We start from the raw sequence: 24,017 nt of genomic DNA, 5'->3' as shown, positions 1-24,017 counted from the left end.
ACGGTTACCCATTGTCTGTATCGTTTTCATTCCTGCCATGTGCCTCCTCACACATTTGACTGGGAATCAACTGTGTTTAGCGGTACTAAACACTTCTGTACAACTGCTTCTCTCATCCTAAACAGTTTTGCTATGTACAACTCTAATATTTTCTACATGTTTTGCTCGCTTTTATAGTGTGGCACTCCTTAATCTGCATCTTCTCCACTAATGACTGTTAATTGTGACAGTATTCATACTGCATGTATTTGCAGGACATTATGGCCTCATTCCCTACCTGCCTTCATTTGCATGCTGTTATGCTGTCATGTGCATATATTCTTCTGTGTACTTTACATTGCAAAAAGATAGAACTATTTCCCACGCAGCCACATACTGTGCCAATTTGTAGCATGCAACTTGATTGTGAATCTCTGCCTAACATTCCAACAAATCTGACTCATTTATTACCTGTACCTGTGTAGAGCTGGGTCTATATTATATAAGCGAATGCAATGAATTATGAACACTATATAATCGACCCACAATCCACGAAAACCCAAAATGCTGAACACACGGATCAGCTATTTTTTCCCAGGGAAAAAATCGCTGATCCGTAAAAAAAAAACACAAAATAAAGTGGGGGGGGCTTTGCCTCCCACAACCCCCTACTTAAATATACCAACTCCAAAATTGCACCACAGTGGATGAAATGGCAAAGTCCCGAAAACGGCCCAGTGATTTTTTCCCTAGGAAAAAAAATCACTGTTCCGTGCTTTCAGTATTTTGCCATTGTGCATAATGACGTTCGACTAAACAGCATTCGCAATTCATTGCGTTCGCTAAAGTCATGGGGATCCTTTATAGCTAGCTGGAATCTGCCACAGTCTCCTAGTTTTAATTCCATTTGTGTCCTATAAACGAAAAAATAAAATTTTAAAGCTGCAATCTATTCAATGTTTGTTGAAAAAACTTGCACATTACATTTTTTTTCTTTCAGAAATCCTACAAAAGGTATCGTTATCAACAAGCCAAATGGTACAGATGTTTACAAAGGAGTTGTCAAGGATTACACTAATGAGGTAGGACTGGAGTGAATTTACTCAAAAATGTGTTTTATTAGCTGCTGTGTAACTCTACAAAGATCTGCATGTGAAATCAGAAATGGTTGTAAAATGTCCTGAATGCTATTTGTCTCAAAGTAAGTTCACTGAGACATAAATTATGTTGTAGGTGATTAAATGTTATTGTTTAGAATAGGATTTAACAGTTTATTGAGATTAAAAAAATGTGAATCTAAAATGTCAGACTTTTTCTTCTTCTTCTTCTTTTCTTTTAGCTGCTCCCGTTAGGGGTCGCCACAGCAGATCATGTGTGTCCATTTCTTCCTATCTTCTGCATCTTGCTCTGTCACACCAACCACCTGCATGTCCTCTCTCATCACATCCATAAACCTTTTCTTAGGCCTTCCTCTTTTCCTGTTACCTGGCAACTCCATCCTTAGTATCCTTCTCCCAATATATCCAGCAGCCCTCCTCAGCACATGTTCAAACAAACGCAATCTCACCTCTCTGGCTTTGTCTCCAAACCGTCCAACCTGAACTGACCCTCTAATATACTCATTCATAATCCTGTCCATCCTCGTCACACCCAACACAAATCTTAACATCTTTAACTCTGCCCCTCCAGCTGTGACTCCTGTCTTTTCGTTAGTGCCACCATCTCCAACCCATATAACATAGCTTGTCTCACTACCCTCTTGTAGACCTTCCTTTCACTTTCACAAATCACTCCCGACACTCTTCTCCACCCACTCCACCCTGCCTGCCTTCTTCACCTCTCTTCCACACTCACCATTACTCTGAACTGTTGATCCCAAGTACTTAAACTCTTCCATCTTCGCTAACTCTCTTCCCTGCATCCTAATCATTCCTCTGTCCTCCGTCTCATTCACACACATATATTCTGTCTTAGTCCTGCTGACCTTCATTCCTCTCCTCTCAAGAGCATATCTCCACCTCAAGGATTTTCATTCTTACTGTATTCCTTGCCTAGGCCCTGATCACAACGTTTCTGGTTGTCGGTTTTGTGCTAGATTTAACCAACACACTATTAAGCGTCGGTATGATTTTGCTTTAAACTATTTTGGATGCCGGTTTAATTATCTGGAAATGTCATCGGATAGCCATCCGACTTCTGGAGTTCACAAAAAATGCAAAGAAAAGGAGAGAGATAGACAACCGAGGCCCAAAACCGACGACAAAGCTTCTAAGCCAATTGCCGGTTCTCAGTGAGGCGCTTTCGCAGCCCCTGACGCCCGCTACTTTAGAGTCGCAGGCCACTACCGACTCCCACGTGGAGTCGGCCATGCCGCTGGAAACTCAAGGTATTGTAGCCTCGGATACTATTCCTTCAGATGGATCCAGAGCCGCTGAGCAGGCACCGGCTTCTGAGAGTGTATTCAGACCTAAACATCTTTACATTAAACCGACTTCACTTCAAAGGCAAAGACTAAAGCACCTTCTAAAGCAAAGAAACAAACTCAAGAGCCACGTGGTCAGGCCTCTTTGCCCAAAAAACAGATGCTCAAAATGGCCAAAGACTTGATTACCTTGATCAGGGGTTCCCATCCCCCTCCTGAAAAGAGGCCTAGTCAAGAGACTGACTATGAATCTTCAGATCATGTTTCCATTTCTTCTGATTCCTCTTCTGATCAGGAATATTATCTTCCCCCCCATGAGGATTCTGATGCTGAAGAATCTATACCTTCAGCTTCTCCTCCAGAAGACTATTCTTTTGGGGAAACCTTGCATACCATGAGGGAGCATTTCCACTGGGAGAGCCAAGATTTTTCAGAATCTAAAAAGAGGCTCAGGGATTTCCTTCTACTACCCCAACACAGGCCACTAGCCATTCCACCTGTGTTAGACATTGTAGATGATGTGTTTTCAGAGTCTAGTCTTACACCTGACTCCTTACCTCCAGCTCCAGTTAAGCCTGACAGATATTACAGGGTTCCTGACTCTCATAAATTCCTTTTTAAAAACCCTGCTGCAGACCCAGAAACTATTTCACAGGGTCCCAAAGGAGTTAAGGCTTCTGCGGCAAAAAACCCTACCCCCTCTGACAGAGATTCTAGGGTACTGGATAGATGGGGAAAAAAGGTTTACACATCTGCTACCTTGGCTATAAGGGCCTTAAACTGTCAGTTTCATATGCTCAAATATCAGCAACATGTCATGGCATTGCTTAAACAGAAAATGTTGTTTATCTCTGAATGTGCAGAAAACAAGGAAATGCAGGATTTATTGCATGCAGCTGAACAAGTTGGAAAGCATACTTTGCAATGTGGTTTTGATTCTTTGGAGGCCTCCTGCATAGCCGCAGTTAGGGGTTCTGTAATTAGGAGGCATGCTTGGTTAAAGGAACAAAATCTGCCTGATCATGTCAAAGTTAAATTATTAGATGCACCTTTACAGCATGATACTTTGTTTGGTGTTAAGGCAGAAGAGGTGTTAAAGAAAATGGAGGACAAGGATAAATCTATGCAAACTGTCAAAGACTTTTTACAAGTACAGCCACCTAGGTTTAGTAGAAACTGGCCAACAAAAAATTGGTCCTTTCCTGTGTCAGACAGACCTCAAAGGGGCAGACCCAGATGCCCTAGAGGCAGATTCCAGGCACAAGGTTCATACAGGTCAAAGCAATGGGGTGCTTTTTCCTCCAAAGTTGGAGAAGTCAAATCACAACCATACAGGAAACAGTCCCAATGACTTCCCCCTGCCTGCACCAAGCACTTATCTCCTGGCAGCACCTTTAGGGGGAAAATTTGCACTTTTTTCTCAAAATTGGCACATCATAACCCAAGACACGTGGGTTCTAAATATCATGTCACAAGGCTGCAAGTTCCATTTCCATACCCTGCCAATGGCAAATGGCTGGCCAGATCTGCCAAAAAGTCAATGGACAGAGGCACAAAAACAAGCCTCATCCCTCATTGACATGGGGGCCATTCAACAAGTACCTGAGCAAGAGCAGAGACAAGGATTTTACTCAAGACTGTTCTTGGTACCAAGAAAGGACAAGACCTGGAGGCCAATACTGGACCTATCTATTCTGAACACATTCCTGGATATACCACAATTCAAGATGTTGACTTTGCAGCAGCTTCTGCCCATGCTGGGCAAGAACACTTGGCTTGTGACTTTAGACCTAAAAGAGGCTTACCTGCATGTCCCAATCAGACAAATATGCAGAAGATACCTCAGATTCAAGGCTGGCTCAATGCATTACCAATTCTCTGCACTGCCCTTTGGCTTATCTACTGCACCCAGGGTCTTTACAAAGTGCCTGCCACCAGTAATTGCATTCTGCAGACAAAAAGGAATACAAATATATCTTTACTTGGACGACTGTCTAATTCAAGCAAAGAACAAGAACATTCTTCTACAACATCTGGTGTTTGTGAAAAGACTTCTAGCATGCCTAGGGTACACAGTCAACGAAAAGAAATCAAAACTAGTACCCTCTCAAGAGATAATATTCCTGGGTGCAAGCTTAAATACAACTGCCCAGATGGCTTATCTCACGCCAGACAAGCAAAGGTAACTGACTACCTATTTCAAAATGTTGGAAACAAAGGCGCAGTTATCTGCAAGAAAAAATCTGCAGGCTTTGGGCTTCATGGCATCCTACTAATTCCATATGCAAGACTGCATATGAGGAAACTTCAGTGGCACCTAAAAAGTGTTTGGAATCAACAATGCCACAGCCTGGAAACTATGATTACTCTCATTCCCTGTCTGCAACAAGAGTTTCTAACTTTTGACTATGGCTGACCAGCCTAAGTCATTTTCCTAAATTCTTCTTTGAGTGTGTAGCTAAGCCATAAGCTGCTCTCACTCCGGATGTGGTTGTTATGTTTCTGGGTGCCTCCACCAGTTGAACACCACATCTGGCTGCATTCCATTGTTCCAGGGTGACCCAGAGCGAGGTCCCGAGCCCTGAGGAAAGCTGGTCACATGGGTCCTTCGGCCCGACCGCCCTCCTCGGGGACGCTCTGGGTGGCTGCTGCAGCTGTTCCCCTAGCACCCCCCTGCTCCTGGACTCAAACTCCCCTCAGACAGGAGAGGAGGACATCTAAGAAGGACCGAGGAGAAGCAGAAGATAAGCGCGGCCGAGACCTCTGTTTGCGCCCCCGCCGCCAGCCTTCGGCCCCCCCCCCCCTTCTTTGTAGTGCCGGTCCTTCTCTCGGGTCGTCACCTGTGTGCTTCTCACCGGGTCCTGAGGAGCCGCCGACTTGATCCGACCATGCCGATCGTGGTTCCGGCCGTTCCGCCCGATTGAGCCGGATCGATTCCGGGAGCCGGATCCGCGAGCCGCCTGTGTCGGAGCGGTCTGTCTCGAGTGACCGCCACTGATTGGCGCGGATCCATCGATCCTTCGATGAGGGCGACGGATCCGAGGGGATCTTTGGTCGAGAGAGGGGCTCCCGGCGCGATCTCCGTGGGGAGGAGGAGCTTTGCTTCGACCCTGATGGTGTGAGCTCTCGTCCCAGGCTCTGCACATCCGGAGGCTTTTGGGCCGCCGCCCCACGCCTTGGCCCTGGGCGCTCCTGCCTTGTGCTCCCAGGTTTGCTGCTTGGAGTCTGCTCCTCCCCCAGACTCCCTGCCCCGCCTCCCCACTCCTCTGCCCCTAAGAGGGCTTCTGACTCCCCTGCATCTCACAAACTTGGCTCTTTGGGAGGGGAAGGCACGGGATCCTGAGGGAGGGAGGGGAGAGGGGCCCCAGCCCCACGACATGTTCGAGACTCGTCGGGCCCATCGTGGTCTGGGCCCAGTCGCATCCAGTCTCTGCCCTAGTTCTTGTTGGGGGCCCAAAAACGTCGCCTCTGCCTGTCTTCTTGGGTGTCCCCTGCCGACCCCCTGGTGGACCTTATTACCAAGGGCGGAAGACCACGGACACCAGGAACAAAACCCCAAAAGAAAACAAAAAAATCCCCTGCTGCAGACCTTCTCTTAGGGGACCTATTGGGGGGCCCTTGGGCCTCCTGTAGATGCTTGATGGCGGGCGGAAAAGCGGAAAGGAGGGCTCCTCAGAGTCCTCAGTCCACCCACCCCACAAGGAGTCTGATGATGGGATGGGAAGGGGATGGCGGATGGATGTTCAGTTCGTCGTAAGGGCGCTGGAACTATTTGGCATTATGTTATTCGTTGCAGCGCATTAGAGCACGCTGCATCCGCTGTGCCATCCGAGGAGAGGGGAGGACTGAGGAGCACTCCACCCACCCAACCTAGGTCAGTCACAAATACTTCACTGCGCTACTCTCCCATCCCCATGCTCACCGGAGGCCTGGGCTGCGGAGGACAGACAGGACTGGTAGGCGTCAGGCCTGGCTGGCTCCCGCCCTTTTTCTGCTGGGCCCTTCAGCCTCTTATAACGCGCGCGCCTTTGATTCTTCTGCTCTGTTGCAAGAGACCGTTAGCGCGTTGACCCAGGCGAGAAGAAGGAGGAAGGCAGCTGTCTGCCGTCGGAAATCCTTCTCTGCACCCAACTCGGTTTTTCTGACCTTTCTGCAGCAGCACAGCCTGGGGCTGCCCGACTGCTCTACTCTGGGGACGCTTGGGGGGGGGGAGGCAGGCACTAGCGGCATGGATACACATACCATGGGGGGTTCTCCAAATCATATCATAGGGGGGGATATCATTTTCCTTCCTTCACCTTCCAAAGATGAAGTCCCAGACAGTACCACCCGGTCAAAGGGAGCGCTTTAGCAGAAATTGGCCATCTGCTAGAGAAAAGAGCCATCTTTCGATGGTGGGCAAAGGCTTGTCACCAAAACAAGGGACAGCCATTCACATTACCCCCAGCCAGGCAGACACTAAAAGATGCATCAGGTTATGCCTGGGGGGCCCACATGGCAGGAAGATGCATTCAGGGTGCATGGACCTCAAACCAAATGCATCTACATATCAATAAAAAAGAGATGCTAGCTGTTCAAAATGCTCTGACAGCCTTCAAGGACCTACTTCATCCGGGACAACTACTGATAAAGACAGACAACACCACGGTCATGTGGTATATAAACAAGCAGGGGGGCACACATTCTTACCCCCTTTGCAGACTAGCCATGACTTTGTGGGACACAGCATTGACTTGCCAACTACATCTGCAGGCACAATTCCTGCCAGGAAGGAAAAATACTCTGGCAGACGAACTAAGCAGAAACCTCATGGATCCCCACGAGTGGCAGCTGGATCCACAAGTCTTCAGCATGATAATAAGGAAATGGGGATGCCCGGACATAGATCTATTCACCTCCCCTCACAACTACCAACTAAAAAGATTCTGCACAAGGATTTATCACAGACAAGCATGGAAAGTGGACGCCCTATCTTTCAGCTGGAAAAACCTTTCAGTATGTGCTTTTCCCACACTGCCTCTCCTCCCTAAGGTACTCCTAAAGGTCAGGCAGGAGAAGCCAAAGATGATACTGATTGCCCCAGACTGGCCCCACCAGTACTGGTATCCAATACTAAGGAACTTTTCTCAATGCCCAGCTTGGGCCTTACCTCCAATATCTCATCTGCTGTCCCAGCAAAACAATCAGATCTTGCATAGCCAACTCAGGACTTTAAACCCGGCAGCATGGCGGATAATATAGTCCTACAAAACACACCTCTCAGTAAAGCTGTGATAGATGTCATTTTGGAAGCCAGAAGGCCTAGTACTAGAAAATCTTATGCTGGAAAATGGAAGAGATTCTGTGCTTGGAACCAGGCACAAGGAACTGATACAGCTGTGCCAAATATTCCTCAGATTTTGCAATATTTAACTGAGATGCTGGACAAAGGCCTATCTTATTAAAATTCATGCCTTTGCCATTTCGGCTCATTACAATACAGAGGCACCAGTCTTTTCCCTTATTAAAGCAGTACCTCAGAGGATCCAAAAATTTAAGGCCTCCAAGGAGATCACCAGTGCCTGCATGGGACCCCAACTATGTCTTGGAAAAACTCACCCTGCCTCCTTTTGAGCCAGCCGCTACTGCTGATATAAAGTTTTTATCTTGGAAAACGGCTCTGCTCCTAGCAATAACTTCTGCAAGATGAGTTTCAGAGCTACAGGCACTCATGGCTGTGGAACTTTTTATCATTTTTTATCCGGACAGGGTCTCTCTGAGGACAAACCTAACATTTATGCCTAAGGTGATGCCCAGTGTGGCTCTTAACCAAACTATTCATCTGCCAACTTTTTATCCAAATCCACAGAACAAGTGGGAGAGAATCCTGCATTCTTTGGACGTACACAGACGGCTTAGATTCTACTTGGACAGAACCAAAGTTTTCAGAAAGACAGAGCAATTACTAGTGGCATATGCTGCAGGGATCACAAGGAAAGGCTATCTCAAAGCAGACTATGACCACTGCATTCGTTTCTGCTACTTACACCATGGCAAGCCAGTGCCCAAGGGCATTAGGCCATATTCAGCCAGATTTGCAGCCACTTCAGCAGCCTTTTTCAGGGGAGTACCAACCAAGGACATTTTAGAGGCTGCTGCTTGGAGTTCAGTACACACTATCATCTGCCACTCTACTCTAAATCCAGGGCAGGCTTTGCCACTGCAGTTCTGCAGGGCCTCATAGCCACTTCTAACGCTGTTTAGCTTCAGCCTCCCAACCATAGCTTTGGGACTTTACCCAAATGTAATGACTGCAACAGTGAAATACGAATAACATAGTACAGTTGTGTACACTTACCATAAATGTAGATGTTCGAGTGTATTCACTGTTGCAGTCCAGGTTACCCACCCACCATCCCCCTTTCTTCTGGTGGAACCTATGTGGTGTATTTGCTTGTAGAGGAAGGTAAAGTTTATATTGGTGCATGTTTATATATATATATATATATATATATATATATATATATATATATATATATATATATATATCTATCTATGTGTATGACGTCCTGTTCGATTCTCAGCTAAAGCGTCTTCTGTGTGAGGACATGCGTGAATGGGCGTACCTTCGTTGAAGGTTGTGCGTCAGAGCTGGCAACTCGGTACGTAAAAATCTACTGCCAATCATTAGCGGACCGGAGTTCCACTGTGGCGACCCCTAACCGGGAAAAGCCGAAAGATACAATAACAATATATATATATATATATATATATATATATATATATATATCTTATATTGGCTACCCTTTGAGGGGGCACCTGACATCTAGGGCAAGAATAACTAAAGAAAATGGCGTCGGCCGCATCTTTTATACCCCTGACGGCCTGACGTCAGGGAGGGGGCAACAGCGGCCGACACAGGACCCAGGACATTGGAATTCAGGCTGACTGAGGGCAACCTGCCAGCAGGATTACCCAAATGTAATGACTGCAACAGTGAATACACTCGAACATCTACATTTAAGTGTACACAACTGTACTGTACTAGGCTATTGGCCGTAGGGCCTATACAAGCCTAGCCATAACAATTCCCTGGCTATTTCTTCCCACTCTGTTTACTTCCCTGGACCCCTGTCTAGCAGGGCGACTGACGTGATCCCCGGGGTGAATTTCCTTTCTCCCATCCAATCATCAAGGTTCCTTTTGAAGAGGGCCAAAGAGGCGCTCTGCTTGAAATGTATGGACAGTCTATTCCAGAGTCTGGGGAGTCTCTGGATCAGGAACCTATCCCTCCAGCATGTTTTGTTTATTGTGATGACAAGGTTTAGATCCCTGGAGGGTGTGTCTCTGAGAGATTTGGATTTCTTTAAGTGTAGCATGTCCAACAGCTCTGGGTTTGACATGGCCTTGTTTGTTAAGCAGAGATCGCCTCGGAGTAGACGATATGTGCCAGAGTATAGCTGGAGTTTTTTAAGGCGATCAGCATAGGGCATCTGCTTTAGGTCTGTGATTCTTTTAGTGAGGTATTTCTGCGACCTTTCCAGTTGTTGCAGATATCTTGAGAGGTACATACCAAATGGAGCATTGTATTCTGTAATGGGTCTAATGAGGGATGAATACAGCGGGACAATGACCTCCTTTTTTCTGGATGAAAAGTCCTTAGTGATGAGGTGTGCCACATAGAAGGATTTCCTGACTCTTGTGGTGATGTGGTTATTGAAGGTGAGACCACTGTCCACCTGTGTCCCCAAGTCTTTTATCACACTTTTGATGTTTAGTGTACTGCCACCTATGTGGTAATTCACGGGAACATGTTTTTTTCCCAAAGGGGATAACTGTACATTTCTTGGCATTAAGCTTGAGCCCATGGCTCTGGCACCAAGCATCTGTTTCTGAAAGGCTCTTTTGTAGAGTATCCACATCATTTGGGGATTCAGTAATGGCTCCCAGTTTGCAGTCATCTGTGAACTTTGTTAGCCAGAGTCCCTTAGTGCTGGCCTGTACTTCAGAGACGTAGATGCCAAACAAGAGAGGTCCCAGGACTGAACCCTGAGGTACTCCACTTGTCACTTGTCTGGAGCTGGATTTGGAGTCCGCTACTTTTACAGTGTGGGTTCTGTCAGTAAGCCAGCTGTCAACCTGAGTGACGTAGGGATTAATGCCCAGCTTAGTAAGTTTATCTATGATTCCAGAGTGGGGGATGGTGTCAAAGGCCTTGGCGAGGTCCAGATAGGCTGTGTGGACTGTCTTGCCCTCGTCCACGGCTATGATTCGAAGAAGTCAGTCTGGTTCAGGAGACAAGATCGGCCCTTCATGAACCCAGACTGGGTGAGGTCCAGTGTTATAAGGTTGCTAATGTCTTTCTTTATATGTTCCATGATAATACGTTCCATGGCTTTGCAGATCAGGCTCATCAGTCTGATGGGGCGGTAGTTCCCAGGATCCAAGGTGGATCCCCCCTTGTGGAGTGGTATAATTGTAGCTGTGCGCCACTCAGTGGGCATGAAGCCTGAGGTGAGGGTATGATTAAACATGACACTTAGCTGAAGTGCCAGTTCATTTTGTAGTTCATGTAGTACACAGCCGGGATGTCATCTGTTCCCAAGGATGCTGTATTCTTAGCTTTGGAGAGTGTGTTTTTTTTTACCTGTGTGGCCGTTATTACCGGAATTTGGCAATCTTCCGGTATTGAGATGGGCCATTTAGGTGGTGAGAGGGGGGTAAAGTTGGCACTGAATCGATTTGCCAGGATATTGGCAATATCCTCGGGATCAGTATATTTATGCCATTCTGTTGTAGCGCAGAGCAGATCTGAGCATTGCCATTTAGATTTTTGACATAGTTATAGAATGCCTTGTGGTTGTCTTTGGAATCTTTGGCAGTTTTATTTTCGTAACTAGCTTTGGAGGATTTTATGAGGGATCTCAGCTTCTTATTGAGGCTGGTAAGGGAGGTTTTGCATCCTGGGATCTTCCTCTTTTCTGCAACAGTTTCTTCCTTTTGTTGTAAAGTTTGTTTATGGCAGGGGACCACCAGATTGGCTTCGTTTTTTTGGAGGAGAGCATCTTGGTTCTATTTGGGATGGCACGATTCATGCATGAGTGGATGTGCTCATACAGTGCCTTAGTGTAGGACTCGGCAGTCAAACTTTCAGTTCCCATCTGCATGGGTGTCATGAAGTTTGTAACTTCTGACTTGAGTAGCATGAAGTTGGCTTTGGAGAAGTTTTTTTTATGGAGGTTTCCTTACTGGGAGGTGGGATGTGGATGTTAAGGGTGATTAGCTTATGGTCTGACCTGACCAGTGAGGGGGTGACCATAGGTGTAGAGCATCGATTTCCCATGTTGGTAATGACCAGGTCTAGGATATTGGAACCCCTGGTGGGAGTATGGATTAGTTGATCCAGGGCATTAAACTTTATCAATTCCAAGAACTGCTGGGCAAAGGTACTGGTACATGAGTAGTTTTCCCAGTTAATGGCAGGGTAGTTGAAATCACCCAGTATTAGGGTATTTGGTTGTACATTAATATTTTCCAGTTTGTTTAGAAAGGTGTAGTGAGAATCTTGTTGGCATGGTGGGGGATCTGTAGCAAGCTACAGTTTGGTTTACATTCTTACCTAGTGTTAGTTACACCTGGAGAATTTCAGACGCATTGTGTTGGGCAGCTAACCTGGTGGTGTGAATATCCTTGGTGAATATGGACACTCCTCCACCTTTAGTGTTTAGATCCTGGTTTGGTGACTGAAAAAAGTGTGGTAAGAGTTGTAGCCTGGTACTGCAGGAGTGCTCTCTGGAGCCCTGAACCAGGTCTCAGTTACTGCACAGATATCGATGTTCTCCATTTTTAGGAGTGCCTTGAGAGAGTGCAATTTTAGGTTTAGACTTCTAGCATTGAGTAGCATTACCTTCAGATTTTGCATGCGTGTACCTGTTACGGTGGTGGTTTTGTCCTTTGAACTTTGCCTAAAAAAGGCACTATATGGGTGGCAAGAGCCTTAGCCAGTAACCTGAATCTCAGGGGCGACAGTTGCAGACCATCTCTGGCAAAGCATCGTGGTCTGTCGATCATGTCGTCCCAGGCAGACAGATACTGGATCCCCTTTGAATGACCCCAGAAGCTTAGCCAATTGTTAGGGGTTCAGATCTGACACTTATTTCTGACTTGACAGTTACTCCAGGTCATGGAGACCAACAAACTCTTCAGCTCCATTTCTACCTATAATGTACTATGCCTAACTTCTCTCAGGTGTCTTTTGCCCCTTTCACGGCCAGACGTGGTTGACTACTGCTCTCGAGTGATTATATTAAGATAAGTGTTATATCTTTAAAACTTTATATTTGCTTGCTTTCCATTAGAAATCTCTCTCTATTTAATACTTTGTACTTTCCATCAAAGTTTTTGCTATTCTGCTACTCTTCATCTTTATTTTCCCTTATACACTAGCACGTGTATTCTTGCTACTATTGTTGGCCCTGCGTATCCCTTTCCGTTAAGGGATTATACCTCTCTTAGTTCTATTCCTGAAAAAACTGAACCTTTTTTCTCTGCCCTTTCCATTCTCTAATGGCAGGATTTTGTTTGTTACTGTCCAAATAGATATCTGTTTTTTTTTTGTTTTTTGTAATATCTGGTTGTTGAGTTTCACCTTTACCTATGTCTGAAAAAAGCTTTTAAAAAATGTGGGCATAAGATGCTATTTTCTGATGCCCACTCTTTATGTGTACTGTTTAAGAGCTGAGCATCTAGACCAGGAATGTGACATATGCAGTGGGTTCAACCCCAGAGCTTTCTTAGAAAGAAGAAACAAATTAATATTAAAAGGTTTATTGCCATCTCCTTTTTATAAAGCAATTGCTGGAGCTCAGTCTCCCAAAGCAAAATCCAAGGACCCTTCAAAAAGCTCAGTATGTTCAGGTTCCATGGCTTCAACTTCATTCTAACCAAAGAAAAATAAATCAAAATCGAATCTGGCATCTCCTGGGATTTGACTATCTTCAGATCTGATCAGGTATCTGGTAACTCCTACCTCCGATCCAAAAAACACATTACAGATCCAAAGTCCTCAGATCCTAAACCATTGCCTTATACTCAATATTCTCCTACTGTGGCTACAGTATTGTCCAAAATGCCTTCCCCCCTTTCTGGAGCGGCACTTTAAGTCTGCTTCAGTGGTGTCCTCTCATTCTTCCAGAAGTCTCATGGAGGCAGATGTGGAAAGGATGATGAGGAAATTATTCACAGAGCATTTTCAGAAGGGAGTATTCATGGCTCCTACCCCCTCAGGTCAGGAACACTGTCCATCTACTAGTCCTCTGATCCAAGCATTCCAGATCCTTGTGTTCGGATCTAACTGTTGCTCTGAGTGCACTGGCCCTGACATCTTCTGATCTGGATGGCTCCTGGAGCCGAAGCTTCCAGGTCAGATCCCGGGGGGATGGAGTCGACTACGAGGTTTTTGGAGCCGTCTCTTCCTCTTGGATCTTTGGCATTGGACAGCTCTGCTCTGGCTTCTGTCTCAGGTAGACAGCTATTGGAGCGGAGGGAGGTGGTGGGCTAAAAACTCATTTTGTTGGCTCTCTTGGCTTCCTTCTGTATAAAGCAGTCTGCCTTTGAGATTTTGAAGAAGGTTTTCTGTGTTCCAGTAGGTCAGGTGGATCCTTCCCCCTGGGATCCACCCAAGACATCTCTGCTAACCTTGCACCATGATCCTCAGCATTCTACACCACTGGGACAGCCAGCCCACTGTTTCCAGACCACCCAGCCAGGTATTGTTATCTCTTCCATTACTTCTCCAGATTATCCCACCGAAGAAGTCGCTAGAAAGAAGATGTACAAGAGAAGCACTTGGCTCCCCCCAGGAGTCCGTCACTGAGGATACTGACTTTGATGAGGGAGAAGGGTCTCCCAAATCACCACCCAATGATGTCTCATTTGGAGATATCCTTGATATCCTTAAACAGAAGGGTGGTTGGTTTGCTCAAAACCCAACTCTTGAGGGGGTCAGTATTTCTGGAAGCTTTCAGGACTGTCCCGTCTTAACCCCTGGGTCACTCCACCCACTGATGAGCTCATTGATTTGGTTTTTGAGCGGGCATGGAACAAACCTGATATGATTGAGCCAATCCCCAAGAGACCAGACATGATTCTGGCTCCACCAGTAGGAAAAGAACAGTGGAGTAAGGGAGTACTCATTTATGCAGTGGTTATGGTGGCAGCTACAAAGAAGGAACTCGTGAAACAGAGTTCCATTCTCCATCCCCCTAATAGAGAATCTAGGGCTTTGGATAGATTTGGGAAGCACGCATATGTGTCAGCGCCATTTACTGTCCGATTGCCGAACTACTTGGCACACTTCACGAGATTGCAAAGGGACTTGATTAAAGAACTTTCAAATTCCCTTTCAAGAGCCATGATTGCAGAGGCTGAAGCTTCTATGGCCTCACAGTTGGCTACCCTTCAATCTGTTGTGAATTAATCTGTAAGGCTCATCTGGCATGTAACAGAAAGCACCTGAAGGGCTGCGGGTTCAGGCATTTCTATCAGGAGGCATGTCTGGATGCACCTTTGAGTTTTGTGGAGCCCTTCAAGTCATCTTTCATCAATGCTGTTTTTGATAGTTCTTCTTTGTTTGTCCCCACAGTAAAAGACACACTCTCCAGGTGTGAGAAGGATAGAAAGACCCTAACTGCAGTGGGTGTATGTTTTTCAACCCCTCAACGGACCTTTTCCAGGATCCAACAGGAAGGTCAAAAGATGTGGTTCAGGAAGTCTCAGGGTCCTTTCCAGGGCACACATGGAGGTAGTCCCCCTGGAGACAGAGGGGGGAGTGATGATGGCGGAAGACACTCCCATGGCAGAGGAGGCCCACAAAACTAAGGGTCTAGAGATACCTTTTTCAACAGATCCTTTCAGCGCTCCTGAATGGAGGCCCGATTGCCTTCCTCTGAAGGCAGTCGGGGGTTGATTATCTGTGCACCAGGAAGCCTGGCTAAACATAACAAAGGATACTTGGATGCAGAGAACCATTTCCAAAAGTTATATTATTCCCTTTTCTCTTACACCCCTGTTACCCAAGAAAATCCCTGATATTCCACCCAATCAGAGGGAAGCAGCAGCCCTGGAAATGCAAAAGCTACTAGAAAAAAAGAGTCATCCAAGAGGTCCCTTCAGGCCAAATAGAATCCGGAACTTGCTCAGGATTCTTTTTCATGCTAAAAAAAACAGGGAACTGGAGACTGATTGTTTCAACAAAATGAGATCTACAATCTGTTCAGCACACCAAGTTCTGGATGGTCACTGTTCACTCCATTCTGCCCTTTCTGAGCAAGGGCAACTGGATGTGCTCGACAGACCTTCATGATGAGTAGTATCACATAAAAATTAACAGATGATCCAGAAGGAGCCAGTCATTTCCAGTTCAGAGCACTGCCCTTTGGCCTCACCACAACCCCCAGGGTATTCACCAAGTGCGTGGCAGTAGTAGCAGCTCACCTGAGACTGTAGGGATTCTGGGTGTTTCCGTACTTGGAAGACTGGCTTATTACCACCCTGACCAAGCATCAGCTGGTACAAGCACGAGACCCAAGTATTGCAGACTTGTTCAACTCTTGGAATAACCATCAATTACAGTAAGTCTCACTTACAACCCATTCAGACAATGGAATTCATAGGAGCAACGTTCAACATAGTATCTATGATAGCATCTCTTCCCCTTTTGAGAGCACAAACAATAAGGAATCAGGTCAAGAAAATAATTTGCAGTACCAGGATTTCAGCCTGGATAATTCTGTAAGCCCTGGGATCAATGTTAGTGGCAATAATCTTCATTCCTTTAGCGAGATATATGAGAATTCTGCAATGGATGCTATAAACACAATGGGCAATTCTCTCTGTCATGTTGATAAATATAAGAATAACTCTGGTATGCAAATGGTATCTTTCCTGGTGGATGCAGACATTAAAGGTGGAAAAAGTTTTGAAATGATTTATTGTGGTCTCATTTTTTATATCACAAAAACTTGGCATTTTAACAGGGGTGTGTACACTTTTTATATCCACTGTAAGTTACCCTCAATGATGCAAGAATTTAAAACTATTTTCCATTCACTACTGATATTTAGGGACAAACTTCCACTAGCTTACAGAGTTCATAATGATGACTTTTATAGACAGATTTTGACTTGATACGTACGTGCTACCAACCATAGATCTCACAGGTATTATAACATAAACTTTTACATTTGTAAAAACAGATCAAATATCAGAAACAGATTCATCATGCAAACAATAGCAAGACTCAAGAATTAAATTCGTAGAGATAATCTCTTTGACACTATGGATTTATGTAAACTAAGGCAGGTCACCTTAGTGGGTGATGACATATTGAAACAGTGTTCTCGATGGCCTTCAGGTTTGAGCACTGTATAACCAATTTATGAGAACTTATGGATAAAGTCAGCCACAGCTCTTTAACAGTATGAGCTATCAGCTACATTAGTAAACCCCTCTACAACATTTAGGGGAGTCCAGTACCTTATTTTGACTGGGTACAAAGTTACAGTAGCTCTTCCTAGAATACCACATTCAAATTATGTTGCTGTTCCTAGAATACCGCATTCAAATTATGTTGCTGTTCGTAGAATACCACATTCAAATTATGTTGCTGTTCCTGTGAGATTATTTTCTCTTAGTGTGATGTTGACTTACAATCCTTTGTGGTACAAGCCATGATGCAATATAGCAATAAATCCAGCATTACCCACACCCAGCCATGGGTTATTGCTATTATACAATGACATTATTTAAAAAAAGGTAGTTACTTTTCTTAAATGATGTCCTTTGTATAAGGGCACTGTGCTACTCTTCCGCATTTTTCCCTCTGTGTCCTGGAGCATGCCTGATGTACTGCACAGCCATACGGGACTTTTGTTCCCATGATTATGCATTAATTAGTGCTATGTAAAGGAAGTAATAGGAAAAGGAAGCTCTCCTTTGCTTTTTATAGGTTCATAGGTTGGTACTAGGCTATCAGCCCTAGGGCCTATACAAGCCTAGCCATAACAATTCCCTGGCTATTTCTTCCCACAATATTTACTTCCCTGGAGCCCTGTCTAGCAGGTGACTGACGTGATCCCCGGTGTGAATTTCTTAGCTCCCATCCAATCGTCAGGTTTCCCATTTGAAGAAGGTCAAAGAGGCGCTCTGCTTGACATGTATGGGCAGTCTATTCTAGAGTCTGGGGAGTCTCTGGGTCAGGAACTTATGCCTCCAGAAGGTTTTGTTCATTGTGATGACAAGGTTTAGATCCCTGGAGCGTGTGGCTCTGAGGGATTGGGATTTGTAGCATGTCCAACAGTTCTGGGTTTGACATGGCCTTGGATGTTAAGCAGAGATCACCTCTGAGTAGACAATATGTAACAGAGTATAGCTGGAGTTTTTTTAGACTTTTTTAGATGGTCAGCATAGGGCATCTGCTTTAGGCCTGTGATTCTTTTAGTGAGGTATTTCTGTGGCTTTTCCAGTTGTTGCAGATGTCTTGAGAGGTACATATCAAACGTGGCGTTGTATTCTATAATGGGTCTAATGAGGGATAAGTACTTTGGGACAATGACCTCCTTTTTTCTGGATGAAAAGCCCTTAGTTATGAGGTGTGCCACATAGAAGGATTCCTGACTATTGTGGTGATGTGGTTATCGAAGGTGAGACCACTGTCCACCTGTATCCCTAAGTTTCTTATCCCACTTTTGGTGTTTAGTGCACTGTCACTTATGTGGTAATTCACTGGTACATGTTTTTTCCCAAAGAGGATAAATACACATTTCTTGGCATTGAGCTTGAGCCCATGGCTCTGGCACCAAGCATCTGTTTCTGTAAGGCCCTTTTGTAGAATACCCACATCATTTGGGGATTCAGTAATGGCACCCAGTTTGCAGTCATCTGCCAACTTTGCTAGCCAGAGTAACTTAGTGTTGGCCTGTACTTCAGAGAAGTAGATGCCAAACAAGAGTGGTCCCATGACTGAACCTTGAGGTACTCCACTTGTCACTTCTGGAGCTGGATTTGGAGTTGGCTACTTTTACAGTGTGGGTTCTGTCAGTGTAGAGTACCTAACTACCTGATTATCTTTTTATTTTTCTCTGTCCCATTTCTCTTGCTCGTTTGAAGTCTCTGGTTTTGTAGGTTTTTTTTTTTTTTTTTTGCATATATTAATGGAAACAAGTCTGGGCGACCGGACCATTTTCCATTTGGTATATGCTCGATTTACATTGGGCGTGCTGGTTGGGCTGACCAGTTAGTGTGCTTATTTTTAAATGTTAATGGCCAGTCATGCTATAATTATTGTTCAGAACTTGATGTAAAATTATATTGCCTTCCGTTAATCAATGAGAATGTTCTTGTGTATTATTTTCTTACTGAAGTGCTGTTGGTATCTATAACATTCAAGTAGGGTATTGCTTATTGTCATTCAAATTTTTAATTTTCTGTAATACAGTTGCTGAAAGTTTGTTGTAAAGATCTTGACCTGTAATGTTTTATTGTCTTTAGTACATGTAACATCCCCTTGTAATAAGTTTTATTATGGAGCCAGGTCATGCTTAAAAAGATTTCTTTGAAATCAAACTCAATCACTCTCCCAACAAGCCTAAAACAGGAGTTGAAACGTTCTGCCTTCAAGCCCTTTCCAAAACACCATTAAAACCACATGTGGTCATGCGAATGTTCCTCACCTAGGTAACACATGCTCCTCATCGGGGTAGCTCCATTTTCCTTTGTAAGCTCATGTCCCTATTCCTTTAAAGCCTCTAGCCCCTTGTACAGTACAAACTTTCTATCACTCCTTCTGAATTAACTTCCTAGCCCAATCCCCAGTTTACATTTCAGTTTCTTTCTGACGTCCTCACTTTATTCATCTCCTTCATATACTTTCTACCACTCTTGTATAACCGATTTCTGTGTCAGTATGTACCCAAGTATTCTTAGCCTACTCTCTTTGACTCATCAGCTTTGTAATGTCACTCTTCCTCTTTTAGCTTATCTACGTACTGACTAATTGTGATTATTCCTAACATCTATACTGTAGCCATCATTACCCATGTCTTGTAAGTCATGTCTGCCACATATTGCACGTGAAATGTTTGCATACTCAATATTTTATACTTGGAATTTAATATCCTGTATAATGTATGAAGAAATCAGAAACCACACAACATTTTGATGAAGCAAATTACAGTACTGACCTGGTAAGAAAACAGACTGGACACAGAATGAGTACAAAAAAAAAAAAACTTTAATGAAAGAGGATTAAGCACTTTTATCTGTGTATAACTTGCACTTCATCAGAATCTGATAAAAAACAATGCATGTATCGGTTTACATTACCCTCACATAAAATCACGTGTTGCAGGAGCACCAATGATATGTTCCTACAATTTAAAATTACATTCACCTTAAAGGCTTAAACACTGTTTAAAACTCATGAACGTCTGTAAAAACATTCCATTCAAAAATAGATGAAATTATATATTGATTATTAAGATGTCAACTTGTTTTTAAAAACAGTATAATTACAAAAACACAATTAGTTATGAGCTTATGTTATTTTTTAATTCCAAATTTCCTTGTGTGCCCTCAATATTTGGAATTCCAAAGATACATAAATATGTTGCTGACCCTCCAGTGAGACTGATAGTGAATGCAGGAAAATCCAAGATTCACCTCATGGCCAGGTATATTGATGTAAAGCTCAAAAAAATGTCTTGAGTCATTTAGCCATTTATGTAGAGATTGCTGGGATTTTTTGGCAAAACCTAGGAGTTTAGGTTTTACTGAAGATGTCATCTTTCTAACCATTGATGTCACAAATTTGTTTAATGTTATGCTACATGATGTCAGTTTAGAGCGGTTCATGACTTTTTGGTAGAATCCACTGAATTTAGTAATGATGAGATAAACATTTTGCATACCCTAATGGAAACCGTACTAAGAAACAATTATGTTCTTTTTGATGGGCTATATTTTCTCCCAAAGAAGGGAATTCCTATGGGGCCACATATACCCCCATTTTTGTGAATGTCATCATGCTCCAATGGGAGCAGAAATATGTTTTTAATTCTTTTTGTCCGCCTCCAAGGGGTATCTGTGTCTATTTTCTGGACAACATATTTTTTGCATGGAATAAATCTATAGATGAAATTCATGAGTTTATTAGTTGTCTTAATTGTACGTCATATTTTTTGAAGTTTACATACACCTGCAACTCTTGCAGAATTAGCTATCTTGATGTCAAAATTAGCAAAGATGTGGAAAGGAAGAGATTTGTTAGTAATGTTTACAGAAAGACCACTAATGTGGTACAGAAAGACCACTAATGTGGACAGCCTTTTGCACCACAGTAGTTCCCGTCCTGAGTATCAGAAAATAGGGCTTGTTAAGGGGCAGTATGTAAGGCTTGCCAGAATGGTATCTGAGGACGAATGTTTTATGGATGAAAGCAACAAATTAGTTCTAATGTTACATGGAAGGGGTTGTCCCACCAGTTTGGTACAAGAAATGTATGACAAAGTTGCTAATAAGAGAAAAAAGTGGGCTTTCTGACCCCTTTTGTTGTTTGAGCAAGAATATTCCTTGAACGACACCTGTATAAATAAGTCCAAACATGATGGATGTACACATTGTTTCATTACAACTGTTATTTTAAACCATTCTGGTATTGTAGGAGTTCTTAAAAGAAGTTGGAAGTTTTTCCTGCTTTGATAATGTTCTTGATTAAGTTTGGAAGTGAACCCCCGTATTGTCTTTTGAAAGGGAAAATCTATTAAAAACTATTTGGAGATAAGGGAGGGTGCTTTACTGAATTATACTTATGCTAACAAAAAATAGGTACCTTTAACTGTGTGTTTTGTTCCCACTGCAAATATATATTGGAGAAGGATGTTATTGTGGTCAACAAAATGATAGTAAAAACCACTTTCCATTGCACATGCAACTCTGGTATCATATAATGCCGAATGTCAGGAGTGCAGACCCAGCAAGCCTTATTTAAGCATATTTCTAAGTTTTTCACATACAACTTTTTATTTTTTTGAGTAGATATGGTCAAAAAAGATCCTTGGGGGGGGGGTCCTTGGGATGATTTAATTGAGGCGAAAAAACTAATTTTGCAGATTAAACTGAACGTGTATACTTTTCCCGGTCTTAATGAAAGCCTGTCAATTGCAAGTATCTTACGGCTATGTTCATATTTGGTTTAGGCAGTATGGTGTGTTTTTGTAATTATACTCTTTTTTTTAAAAAAGAGTTGACATCTTAATAATAAATGTATAATTGAATCTGCATTTGAATGGAATGTTTTTACAGACGTTCATGAGTTTTAAACAGTGTTTAAGCCTTTAAGATGAATGTAATTTTAAATTGTAAGAACATATCATTGGTGCCCGTGGAACACATGATTTTACGTAAGGGTAATTTAAACCGAGGCATATGTGTTTTATCAGATTCTGTCTGACCAAAGCATTTAATCTTCCTTCATTAAACATTTGTTTTTGTACTGATTGTGTGGTCAGTCTGTTTTCTTACCAGATCGGTAGTGTGATTTTCTTGCTTCATCCTGTATAATGTTACCATAGAAGAAAAACTTGTTTTATCTTTGTATAGTGTCAGTACAGAACAGTTACACCTTTGTATCTAGATGTCATAGCGACTGTCTATGTATTGTAAAAAATTTAGTATTTTAAGTGTATCTTCTGGAGTTATGATCCCCAGCTTCCACTGAAAACGGGCTTTCCATGTCGGCAAAGATGGGCAAATAAATATAGTTAAATAAATGCATAAAAAATCTTATTAGTAAACTCTCTGTTTGGCAGTAATAGCATGTTATTCAGCTTGTTTAAAGTTGTTGCATGTACACAGTCTTACTCTAAGTGAGTAAAATAGGGTGATCCACTTTTTTTTTTTTCCCCTAGAAAAAAAATGATTTTTGTGGTTCTGTGTTGTAGGATGTCACCCCCGAGGTTTTCCTGGCTGTTCTGAAAGGAGATGCAGATGCTGTGAAGGGCAAAGGCTCAGGGAAAGTTCTGAAAAGGTATGTTAGAAAAAAAAAACATTAAAATGACAATGACAATAGCTTATGCAATGTGTCTTAAACTGCTGTATAAACTCTTAAAATGAGAAACTGAACCCGCTAATCAGGCCTGTGGACATTTACAATGCCTGAAGTCCATTGCATCTATTATCACTAGTCGAGTACTTTTACATGCTGTGTGGGATCTTCATTTACAGGAATAGCTTCTCCATGACCTTTCAGATATACTTTACCAAACACACACACACACACACACACACACACACACACACACACACACACACACATATGCAATGCACATATAGTGGTCTATAAATGGTAGTTCTGCCATTTGTTGAAGTTGGTTTCAAGTTCCTCAAGTCTGATCTTATTGAATCATTTTTTTCTTAAAAGTTGCTGCATCAGAGAAACATTTTTTTCACTGAGTTTTTGTGACGTCATATGTGATTTAAAGAAAATTTATGTGCATGAAGTTCCGTGATACATAGACTGGATGGGTTGGTTTTGTGACCCCCCCCCACTTCAACAGATGCACATAAAATGACTGTCGTTATATGTTTTACTTGGATCCATTTGTGGATGATAAAATGTTAGTCACTGAAAACTCATTCACTGAGCACTAATGCAGCTGTAGCTACAGTAAATGTAGGAAATGCAGGAACAGGATGACTCTTGAGCATAAAAGACCTTGTATAGCCCTACCTTGTTAAACTGCGCAGTATGAAACTGAATTTTGTGCTTCTCATTCTGCCTAATCTCATTTTACTGATTTAAAGATTTAAGTGATAACCATTTTACTTATATGTTTTAACTGCTGGGTTTGCTAGATTATCTGGCATTTTAGGTCAGAATGCTGAGAAGATCCATCCTGTACTGATGTTATTTTCCAGTTTCTGATTGCATACTGTGTGACTGTGAGCATACCACATAACTAGACTCTGCTTCCAGCTTACCCCTGAAAAGAGAGGCCTCTGCCTGTATAAGGATTACCTAATTAAGAATGAACTTAATGAAATTTAAATTACTGTACTGAATTAATTTGGCACTGGTGTTACTGCACTTGGTAACTGGCTAGATAGTCATTCATTTGTGATATACCCAGCTGTCCTTATAGTGGAATCCAAGAGGTAACTCTCCACTGGAGAGTGGAAGCAGCAAGGTGATGTTTGGTATTTATCTTTAGTGCTGTTCAGCTGCCCTGAGATATATGTAGTGTGTGCACTGTAGCATGTAGCAAAGTGTCCTACAGTAACACACGTCTGACCATCATTCTGGTGGTGTAGCAAAGTGTTCTTCAGCAACACACATCTGACCATCATTCTGGTGGTGTAGCAAAGTGTTCTTCAGCAACACACGTCTGACCATCATTCTGGTGGTTTTAATCTATATATGTGTATATCTTTAAAGAACTTTTCCCTGCAGCTTCTGTCAGAGTTCCTGAATTGACATCATGTGACCTGGTATTCTGTGCCTAGCTTGCAGTCTGAAACAGAATGCTGATGAAGCTTCCTACATGCAGTCAGTCTCATTTTTTGGAACAAGCTGATTGCATGT

The 24,017-nt window shown here is 43.1% G+C and overlaps 1 protein-coding gene across 1 annotated transcript in view; it reads left to right on the top strand.

Moving 5' to 3' along the window:
• LGMN (legumain) overlaps window positions 1-24,017 on the top strand; it is a 208,962-nt gene that overhangs the window by 71,485 nt on the left and 113,460 nt on the right. The window contains exons 4-5 of the mRNA XM_044074652.1: window positions 980-1,061; window positions 22,378-22,463. Of these exons, the coding sequence (XP_043930587.1) occupies window positions 980-1,061; window positions 22,378-22,463 (168 nt within the window). The remainder of the gene's footprint in view (window positions 1-979; window positions 1,062-22,377; window positions 22,464-24,017) is intronic.

This window comes from Protopterus annectens, chromosome 6.part0 (genome assembly GCF_019279795.1).
Source record: "Protopterus annectens isolate FY-2018-M chromosome 6.part0, PAN1.0, whole genome shotgun sequence".
NCBI lineage: Eukaryota > Metazoa > Chordata > Ceratodontiformes > Protopteridae > Protopterus > Protopterus annectens.
Note: the sequence above shows the minus strand (reverse complement) of the source record. Positions and strands in the feature narration are given on the sequence as shown.